The following is a 10,757-nucleotide window of genomic DNA, read 5'->3' as shown; positions in this document are numbered from 1 at the left end:
GGGGGGGGGGGGTGGGGATTAGGGGAGAAGGGGATTTGGAGGAGGGAAGATGAAAGCAGCTTGCCCTTGCTCACTCTTCCAAAGCTCGGCTGGTTGCACTGGAGTGATCGGCCACAGAGAGAGAGAGTCCCACGCCCCGGGACACAGGGGCAGCACTGAAAGGGTCCTGTCTCCATTTGAAGCCAAGCCTCTGAGGGAAGATGCAGATTCACAGCAGAAAACAGCTTCATTCCAAATGCATGATAAAGAGGATATGGAAGCAAAACACACCTCCCATCCACCCACCCCCATCCCAGAAAGAAACTGATTTATTGAAGAGAGAAATAGAAGAGGTGGAAAACTGAAGAAGAAAAAAGCAAGACGTGGCCAGTCAGGCGAAAGAATTCTCCAACTATGCAAGCAGCGAGCTGCACGAAGAAGGGACTTCCCCCCCGGCTTTGTGCTGGGCACTTTCCCATAGAAAGCCCCTCGGATAATCACACAAACTAGTAACTCACTAGTCGTACACTAAGTCCTCACTTAACTGTAAACCAAATAACTTAGTTGTAAACAGCACATTTCACCGAAGGCTAATGGATATAAACCAGGGATAAGTTATACGAAAAGACCTTGAACGAAAACTGCCCACAATCCTACTTCAGCAGCAGGAACCCTAGGGCGCAGGAGGATCCACTCCCTTGCCTGAGGCCACACAGCGAATGAGGAGCAAAGTGCACTGAAAAGCCATAAGCATGGCAGTCCTGCCTCCTGCCTCCTGCCTTTTGCCCTCTACCCTCTGCCCAGGGCGCCCACGCACCACCAGGAGGAGACACAGGCCACAAGGGCGAACACAAACCGAGAGAAGCCAGCAGGCTCCCAGACCAGGCTGGGGAACCAGTTGGAAACCTAGCCGGCGGGATGCCTGCTGGGGTCCCTCACGCCACGGTCCCCAGGAACTCTTGTCCCCTTACCCTCCACCCTCCGAAGTGGCACAGGACACAGTACAACCTGCTTCAGTCCCACTTTCCGGGGAGCAAGACCGGCAGGAGCGGCGCTGCACTAACGCAGGAGGTGTCAGCTCCTCTCCCGGAGGAGGCGGGGGGGGGCGCCTTTCCCCGCGGCTCTCCTTTGGGAGGGACTAGACCCGGTGAGACCGACACAGAGAAGGCGACAACCGAGCTCCACGCCTTACCCCGTCCATGGCTTTCCTCCGAGGCAGAGTCTGGGACACAAACCCAGCTTCCCAAAGCTGGATCCTGGGGCCCAGGGAACCCTTTGCTGCGCCTGCGCCGGCCAGGGAGCAATCATTGTCCCGGGACACACCTGAGCCCAGGCTGCGCACCTGCCCCACCTGGACGGCGGCTCCTCCCTCTCCCGGGGCTGGGGCCGGAGCAATCCCTTCGCTGGCCAGGCAATCCATGGCCCAGCTTCCCAAGACCAGGCGCCTGAAGCGGGGAGAGGGAGACCCCCTGTCCTGCCCTTGTGGGCAAGAGGCTCTCTGCCCACTGCTCCCCAGCAGGCACTCTCCAGGGGAGTTCACTGTGCCCAGGAGGGGGAGTCAGTGCGGAATGGGGCGCAGGGCTCTTGTTAGTACATAACACTCAGGTGGACAATGTAATCACCATCAGTGACAGCCTTGGCCTATCCCCGCCCATTGGACGGCTACAAAGGGGACAGAGCGTGCCTAAACCCCAGGGCGATTTCCTGGAGGCCAGAGGGGGAGCGGCCATAATGGAGCATCTGTTTTTGGCCAGGCGCTATCTAAGCGTTGGGGTACATTGTCATACTTCCATCTGACCATAGCACTGGAAGAGCTATGATCCCCCTTTAAAAGATGAGGGAACTGAGGCTCAGAGAGACCTTATAACCCGCCCCTGGTCACACAGGTAAAAGATAGAAGCATCAGGATTTGAACCCATGTCTGGCTGACTCTAAAGTGATTTTGTTTTTGCTTTTGTTTGTTCTGACAGAGCTGGTGCTGGAAACCCAACCCTCAGCTCCCAGGTCTCCCAGAGCTCACCCCGGTCCTGGGGGTTGGGAGCTGGCACAGCGTGGAACCACTGCTGTGTCTACTGCCTGCCATGGGCTGCCCCCACCCGTGGGACTTTTCATACTTTGTTAGGGCCAAGCTGCTGACAAAGCTCCTCCTGCCCCGTGCAAGGGCGAGGAGGTGGTGGCAGATGAGGAGAGCCCACCTGTGTGCCCATTTCCTCTAACAGGTGGTCCCTATACCTGCTCACCATCACAGCTGCCAGCGAATCTATTGAGAATACAGGCTTCAACACGAATCAGTTCTGGTCTAGGGTCTGGGAATCTGGATTTTAAATTAGCTTTTTAGGTCGGTGTATTTGAATAATTAATGACTCACAGCAAGCTAGAGCCTTTACATCATGACTCAGGACAGACACACATATACACATACTAAAATAAAAATTTCTCAAAATGTAATCACTCTAACTTTGGGTGTGGTCACACTGACGGTTTCTCTCCTTTTCTGAGCCATGATGTGCCATTTCATTTAAAAAATCCATGGCCAGCACACCTCACCACACTGACTTCATGACTCACAATTGGATCCACGCCGCCTTGTGGGCTCTGCTCATAATCAGAGTGGAGTCCACTCCTCCAAGCTAAAGGAGGGGCAGGCCAAAGGCGCCCTGTCACTTTCCGCACACCCCGTCCTCACTCCAGTCAAAGGCAAGGATGTCTTGTATACATTAGCAAGCAATACAATGAGGAATCCTCTGCAGAAGCTCTGGTGAGAACACAGAGCCCTCCTCCCAGCCCCAGCTGATAATTGGCTGTCAAATCCCCTTTGCTCTTAATGCAAGGGCTCCCCCTGGTGGCTTCTGACCAACCTACAAATGCAGAGGGAGCTGGACCAGGGGGGACTGGGAGCTCTGTGCTTTTCAGTTTGGTTCTGAAAAACTTACAATGGTAGGTCATAGGATGGAGCAGGCACTACTTATTGGTTAGCTCTTAGGGGGTGAGGGGGGGGGGGGGAAGGGTGGGGGTGGGGGATGTCCCTCAGCCCGACCTGCACGCTCTCCAATTCGGGAGCCCTCAGGGGATGTGCTACTGATGGCTTGGACCCACTCCCCATGGTTCTCTGCTCTCTGCGGGGCCTGCCTGCTCCACACCATAGGGATGGGCAAGCAGGCCCTGCTGGGTGCTGCCTGTGGGCCCTGCTTGCCTGCTGGGCTCACATTGCTGGGGTGATGCCACCAGCGTCCTGCCAAGCCGCTATGGGCACGGCCATCTTTGTTGCGGAGTGAAGATTAATTTGCATATTACTCTTTTGTTAGATAGGATGATCCTCTAAGTGCTAACCTCAGTTTCCTCACTAGCTGTTTGCCTTGGGAATGCCAACAACCACCTCTGAGTGTATGTTCCTCATCTGTAAAACTAGGTAAGAGGGTTTGCTGTGTTGGCTTAGGGATTAAGGTGTGTGAAAATTTCTATAGTTTTTAGCATTAAACAGGCACCAAACATTCAGTTCCTCTCTCCCTTTGCCTCTCCCCTTCCATTAACAGTGGCTGTGTCAGAGTCAAAACCCACATGCTCCACTTGGATGTACAAATGAAGTAGTAGTGTTTTACTTCCCCATAATTATCCCCATTTGCTGTAAGCCCCGGTCCCATAGTAGCAGGTCCTTGCATCTAGTTTGATATAAGGAGAACTCATGCATGCTTCCATGGGGAGAGGGCAGGGAAGATGAGGCAGATGCAAAGTACAGACATGGTGGGGAGGGTTTAGGATGTGAAATTTGGGGGTTGACCTCAGTGTAGAGAGAGCTCATTATACTTAGGAATAAGTAATTCGACTGGTGAAAGAAGTATGGGATCCTATAAATCCACAAGGTGCTTTGGTGGCTGGCTGCTAGTTCAGGCCAGGATACCTCTCTGTGATCTGCACTTAATCATGGACCCAGAAATGCCCAACTGAGTGTCTAATGCCTGCCAGGAACAGAGCCCCAGACCTTGCAAACGTCATCTTAGTTAGTCCTTATTTTGATCCTCATTTCCAGGAGAGGAAACTGAGGTACACATGAGGTAAGTCATGGATTCTGGGTAACACAGCAGGTGGAAGAGCAGACATGCCATACCCCAGTCTGGCTCCAGAGCCAACCCTCACAACCCCTCTGGTTGCTTCCATTTAAATCGTAGAGGAATGCGGAATAATCAACTCACAGAATCCGAGAGCATGAAGGATTCTTGCAAGGATGTGTTTTTCCAAACTCAATTTTGAAAGAAGTCAGGGAGAAAGCTTAGCAGATACCTGGGCTGAAGTTAGGCTCAAAATATTCTAGTCATTTCTGTCTTTCAAGCCCCTAGCCTCAGTGTGTTTCTCCTGGTCTTGGGGGATGATGTGGCACACTCTCCAGGAAGGCCCCTTCCATTCCTTGGCATACTGAGCAGTAGAAATCAGCATTTCCAGCATATTCTCGGTGCTTCCAAACCTTACTTTCAGACTTAGATACTGCTTGTAGTTTTTCAGTGTTTCCATTCACGTCTCAGACTTTCATTTCTCGGCAAACATATTGCTTACACTCTGCACCATAAGTAATGGTTTGTAGCAGAGTACGGTGATGTAAAAGAGGATTTTAAAAATATCTGAAAATGGGAAATCACATGCATTCTCCTCTTTCCAGCATAAACTTTAAGCGTTATATATTATCTGATGACAAAGCTGGAGCAGGTAGATTGATTGTCAGAATTAGGATGGTGCTGCTGGAGTAACCTATTATTAATATTAAAATTATTATTGGTTACATTAATCATTTCTGAGGATTTCCAGTGTAGCATGTAATTTATTTATGTATAATTTATATCCTGACTACTTTCAAAAGGGAGAGAAGGAAAGAGTACAGGAAGTTAGATTTATTGAGAGCCTATTGTGTAATGAGCTACACAGGTTACATATATTTCCTTGGATTCCTCGTGACAATGTGGTGAGATAAGAGATGTTATCCCTACTTGACAAGTGAAGAACATGAGGCTCAGGAAGGTCAAGGCAAATCCCCTGGCCATGCAGAGTATAGCTTATTCTCCGCTTGGACTCTGCCCTACCCCGATCTATTCTTCCTTCCTCCACTCCATGCTGTTTCCAGAAGGACTTGAGGGAGCGGACAATACAAAGCCAAGTGAACTAGGATGGCTAAGAGTGAAGATACTAGCCATGTAGAGGGCAGGACTGATGGGAAGGTAGGAAGGTACGGATAAACAGTGCAGAAATATGGGATGATTACTTCGAGGTACACAATCATTTAAAGATAAATTACTTAAGGGTAAAATTATGTGGGTTCAAGAAAGGGTCTGCTTCCTTTTCACCCAGTTTGTAAAAACTATATCCAGCTTGCTTATCTTTTGCCTTGAAGGAAGCTCACGTCTCAATTTCATGCTTATCTGAGTAATCATCTTAATAATGTGTAGTAAGAGCTTTCTGGAAGGATGCTAAGCAAGCATGACCAAGGCAAGTTGCTTCCTGTTAGTGGCCTGTTATCAACAATCTGAGGACCTACTTTGTGCCAGCTGCTGTGCTTGGATGTAGCAACCCTTTAGGTTCTTGAAAGGAAACTGTCTTCCTCTACTGATGCCAGTTACATTATGGATGAAGCACTCAGGTGAAGTATTAAGATGTTTTCTGATCTGCTTACCTTGTTGAGATCAAAGGAAGACCACTCCTCTGTGGGAAGGAGGTGGATTTTCCTGGAAGTAGGGAATCATTCCCAATATCAGCCACTCCCATTTCCCATCATCCAGAACAGTGGGTCCTTGGATGAAAAATTCAAGCTGGGACACCTTCCCCCGTCCTGCCACTCTCTCTTTGGATCTTGTTTTTTTTGGGGTCTGGATGTCAAGGGATAGTAATAACACATGACTGAAATGCTTGGGGCTTGGAGATAAGCATATAGGAGTGATAGGTCTCTTCACAGAATCTACAGGTCAATTGGTATGTGATTATGAATTATAATTTGGGTAGCTGATTTCTTATGTATTTGGGAGCTTTATCAAAGAGTTAGAATTGCTTTCCTTATGAGGAGTTAGGGAGGGATAGCTCTCCCCTCCACCCATGTACACACCTCCTTCTCTCTCCAACTGTTCCCTCTTAAATGCCATGCTTATGTTTTGTGGACTGAAGACCAATGTGTCATCATTTCTGGGTGGTAGGGATCAGATGACCTCTGACATATCACTGTAGGACAGAAGTATGGCAGGCAGGTGGTCCTATAGAAAACTCAAGCTAAATATATATAAACTTCGTTTCTTAAAAAAAAGCAAATTAGCAACTCTCTGTTTACTCCACATATATCGTTCCTCCAATCTTTGGTAAAATGTGGCCTAGTTAGATATTTAACTTCAGCTCTGGTGTAGTGAAAACAGTGTCCTCTGCAGTCACTGGCTGCAGCATTGGTCAATGAGAGACTTCCCAGGGCTGAGGAGTCTGGAGGAAAGGGCATAGAACACTCAGATGTCTGAGACACAGCTTCCTCTCCTCACATGTTGGGGGGTATGGAGGTTATTTTATTAAGGGAGATAAGATGCACAGAAAAAATGCTTGTATTCACCAAATACCAGTTCCTTTTTCTTTTCTTGGGTATATGAGAAGACTATTTCCCAACCTCCCTTGCAATTAGATTTGGGTATGTGACTAGGTTCTGGCCAATAGAATGTGGGAAAAAGTAATGACTTGTCCCTGGGGATCTTCTACAGCCTCAGGTCCTGTCACTCAGCCAGCTGCTGTACCATGCTTCATCATTCCTGGGCTCAGTGCTATTTCTTTCCTCTGGATATTTGCTTATCCCATTTCCCCTACCTGGAATTCTGTCCCTGCACACCTGCCACCCACCTGTCCATTCCCCCTTAACCTTCCAGAGCTAGTGCAGGTGATGCTGGCATCAAGCCTTTCCTAATGACCGCAGGCAGGGTGATTTACTCAATCTTTGTCCCCTCAGTTCCCTCATCATTTATCTCATAACCCAACTGGACTACACTACTGGTCCTGTTTCTGTCCATGTGATAACATCTCTGAGTCTTCTATAAACTTATCACTGCCCCTGGGATTTCTGAGGATCTTCCAAAAGGGCTTCCCAGGTGTCCATGCAGCAGGCTGTCTGGCAGCTGGAGTCACCATGTGGCATTCCCCATGTCTTCCTTTCCAGCCCTGGCTTCTCCCTGCAATGTCTAGGGCCCACAAAGATATTGGAGGAGCCTCCCTACTGCTACCAGGGTGCCCATCATGACAACACCGGTGTCCTTGGCTTACCTTGCACCGGACAAGGTATGAAGAACTTTTTGTGCATAAACTCATTTTATACTCCAACTGGTTCAGCCCATCAACCTGCCATTGTCCCTCTGTCCCAGTGTTTGTCCCCAACAAGTAGACAGTGGGGACTTTGAGGGCAGGAATTGGTTCTGACTCATCCTTATCTTCTATATTTAACTCAGTGCTAGGCCTTCAATAAATGCTTCCTCAATAAATGTGCTACCTTTCAGGTGAGGTTTCATTATGCTGTACTGTTTTTCTTTTCTCACTTTAGTGCTAAGCTTCTAAACAGCCTGAGTTATAGCCAAGCCCCTGAGGGGTAAGGAGAGATGTGAGGGGCAGGAAGGGGCAGAAAGGTGGGCTGCACTATCCTCTTCACTGTAGCAGCAGCTTTAACCTCACCATTCCAAGTCCCTTCCAAATGGGTTCATTTGGCCTCCAGACCATGGAAATAAAATAATGCTCTCTGGGCAGCATTGAGGAGACCATCCACCATGTGCGGGTCTCATGCACAGGGGAACATTTCAGCAGCCAGGCTAATACTCAGATCTTCCACTTTGGCCAGGAATGTGAATCTTCCTTTTATCTGCAAATTGCACTGGGCTCCGGGAATAGCTGTAAAATTGGCCTGGCTCTGGCTTAAGTCACATATCAAACCTGAAGAGTGAAAAGATAATGAATCCTTCACAATTGTGCTATGGGTCCTGGCCAACACCCTCGATTTTTGGATTCTGTAACTGTTCTAAGCTTGATGATTTCACTCCATACACAATGTCCTCACCATCTGTCAGGGACGTGGATGCCATGCTGGACCCGAGTGTAGGTCAGCTTGAACAAGGGGTTTGGGGTTGGGAATCCAGCTGAAAAAAGTGGATAGGGCTCAAAAAAAATACATCTTTTGGCCATAGAAGGAAAAAGATATTGGTAGGAAGTGCCATGAAAGTGTCTTAGAAAGTGGAAATAATAATAATAAAAAAATCTATGTATGAGCAGTAACTATGGTTGTTTATTTATCCAACCATTTTCAACTGCTGGATGGGGAGGTGAGCTGATCTATCAGTCAGGGTCCAATGAGAGAAGCAGAACTCTAAGCATTTGAAAACAGAGGGGATTTAATACAAAAAACTGGTAATACCTGGGATGGCAGAGCTAAGCGACCAAAGTGGGGATTGTCAAGAAACCCAGAGATTAGCAACAGCTGGGAGCCACTAGACTGGAGGGAGAAAGAGGAGGGGATCTTATCAGGACCTGAGAGCTGGAATTACTCAGAGGAAACTAGAACGAGAGAGAGAGAGAGAGAGTGAGAGAGAGAGAGAGAGAGAAAGAGAAACGGCCACTGGCACATATACTCCTGAGGCTCTAGAGCAGCGATTCTCAACCTGTGGGTCACGACCCCTTTGGCGATCGAATGACCCTTTCACAGGGGTCGCCTAAGACCATCCTGCATATCAGATATTTATATTACGATTCATAACAGTAGCAACATTACAGTTATGAAGTAGCAACGAAAATAATTTTATGGTTGAGTCACAACATGAGGAACTGTATTTAAAGGGCCAGAAGGTTAAGAACCACTACTCTAGAGAAAGGAGGAAATACCCTGGCTTCTCCCTTCCTCCCACCCTTCAATACCCTCTCTGTGCCTCCCATTGGCTAAACCCAGGCAGAGCAGGCTGACCCAGGAGCCTGGGTCATGCAGCCTGCAGGGGTCCAATTCCCCACCACACTGTAAAGTGCAGGCCAGGGTGAAGAATGGGTCTGTGGCAGTCTCTCCCAGGCCAAGCATGAATAATAAATACAAATATTTCAAGAGAACAAGGAAGTGCTATAATAGATTTTTTTAAAGCTCCAAGATAAAAGAAAGAGCAACAGAGTCCTTCCTCTTGTGCAGGAGAAGGGTTAGGAAAACTCCTTGGAGGAGATGACAGGTGGCTGGGTCATGAGTGAGGTGTGGAGTGTCACATGAAGGCAGGGAGAAGGGCACTTCAGGACAGGCGAGGGCATGAGCTGAACCACAGCTTCTGGAGGGGTCCTGGCATCCCCAGGGAGCAGAGTGAGCTTTAGCCCGGCAGGAGTGCAGGGCCCATGGGCAGGAAAGCAGCCCCAAAGAGGCCACAGCAGCATGCAGGGGTGGCTCAAGGCCTGGAGGGAGCGCTGTGTTCCGATTTAGCGTGCAGTCTGGGGGATTCAGCTGTGGGGTGACTGCACAAGAGTGGTAATCAGATCACTTTGGTTGTAGAAAGAGTATAAATCCCTGGGATCCTCTCTTCTTCCACTACACAATGTAAAACTCAGGTGCCTCCTGAGTGCTCACCCTTTACCATTTATTTAAAATATCTTTTTGGAATTCTCCATTGACAATTGTTTTCAGATCCCATGATATGTTATTTAAAAAGACAAATCTTTGCTTTGGAGGATAGATTCAATTTTTTTAAAGCCTTACAGTGGATTGGGGATCAAATCAGATGCATAATGTGGTCAATCAAGCCACTGTACTTTTTTGGTTAAAACCGAGGTGCAATTAATACAATTCGAGTGACAGTTACCTTGGAACATGAATACCACCTCTTTAGGTGAATGCTCAGAAGAGCAACTCTCATTCAGATATCTAAGCAGCCCATTTAAAAATCAGTTGCATTACTTTATGATTTACTTTAGGCATATGAAGAGTGAATGAAAAGAACAGTCACTCCCATTTGTGGAGCATCTTATGCTTCCTAAAACACTTGCACAAAATCAAAGGGAAATATAAAGAAATAAACAGGGGAAAAGCAAGCAGAAGAGCAAGAAACTAAATTATTCTTAAGAGACTTTTTTAACACTGCACTGTCAAGAGAGACAGGAAGTCAATATCTGAGTATATTTCAAGAAGTCAATATCTGAAGATATTTTAGGAAACTCATTGTTAGAGGTTAGGAAATTGAAAACTATAATGTCCAGTTAACGTGCAGATTTCTGAAAGGTGGGTGGTCATTTTGAGTAATCACAAAATAACATTCATCAGCTATCCCTGCAACTTGTTAATTGCTTCTTGGAAAAATAAACATACCAATTGTAGCACACACTTTTAGTAGTCTATTGAGCATTCATTTTCTCCTGCTCGCTCTTTCTCCTGTTTAAAACATTCGTTAAAAAAACCCCCACAAAAGTATGCTCTCAGTCTTTCCCCACAAGCCTATGTAATTTAAGGAAAGCTGAGGCCATACCTAGCTCCAGGTATGGGTCCTGATTGGCTGGTCATCAGCATATGCTCTCCACCTCAACAAAGTGATTGGTTCAGGGGTGAGCATGTGAGCTAAGCCAGTCCAATCAGAAGAATCAGAGGATTCCCTATTAGAATGTTGGGATGAGATTTCCTCTTGCTCTCAAGCCAGACTAGAACATGCAGTAGCAAGAGCTGCCAGCTATCTTTGACTATTAGGGGAGTTAGTTTTAGAATGAAGCTTACCAGGCAGAAGAACAGTGGAGACATTCAAAGCACCTGGGTCCTTGAGCTTCTGGATGGATTAAAC

The 10,757-nt window shown here is 47.5% G+C and overlaps 1 protein-coding gene across 4 annotated transcripts in view; it reads right to left on the bottom strand.

Annotated features, from left to right (window-relative positions):
• LOC102264243 (chromosome unknown open reading frame, human C1orf168) overlaps window positions 1-10,757 on the bottom strand; it is a 110,577-nt gene extending 99,820 nt beyond the window's left edge. For 3 of the 4 annotated variants that reach the window (XM_014542570.1, XM_014542573.1, XM_014542569.1), the window contains exon 1: window positions 10,694-10,757. In XM_014542570.1, the coding sequence (XP_014398056.1) occupies window positions 10,694-10,717 (24 nt within the window). In that variant the 5' untranslated portion in view covers window positions 10,718-10,757. Of the gene's footprint in view, window positions 1-1,171; window positions 1,271-10,693 lie in introns of those variants that run through there. The other variant, XM_014542571.1, reaches the window with a different exon arrangement.

The sequence above is a fragment of the Myotis brandtii genome, unplaced genomic scaffold (assembly GCF_000412655.1).
Source record: "Myotis brandtii unplaced genomic scaffold, ASM41265v1 scaffold304, whole genome shotgun sequence".
Taxonomy (NCBI): domain Eukaryota; kingdom Metazoa; phylum Chordata; class Mammalia; order Chiroptera; family Vespertilionidae; genus Myotis; species Myotis brandtii.
Note: the sequence above shows the minus strand (reverse complement) of the source record. Positions and strands in the feature narration are given on the sequence as shown.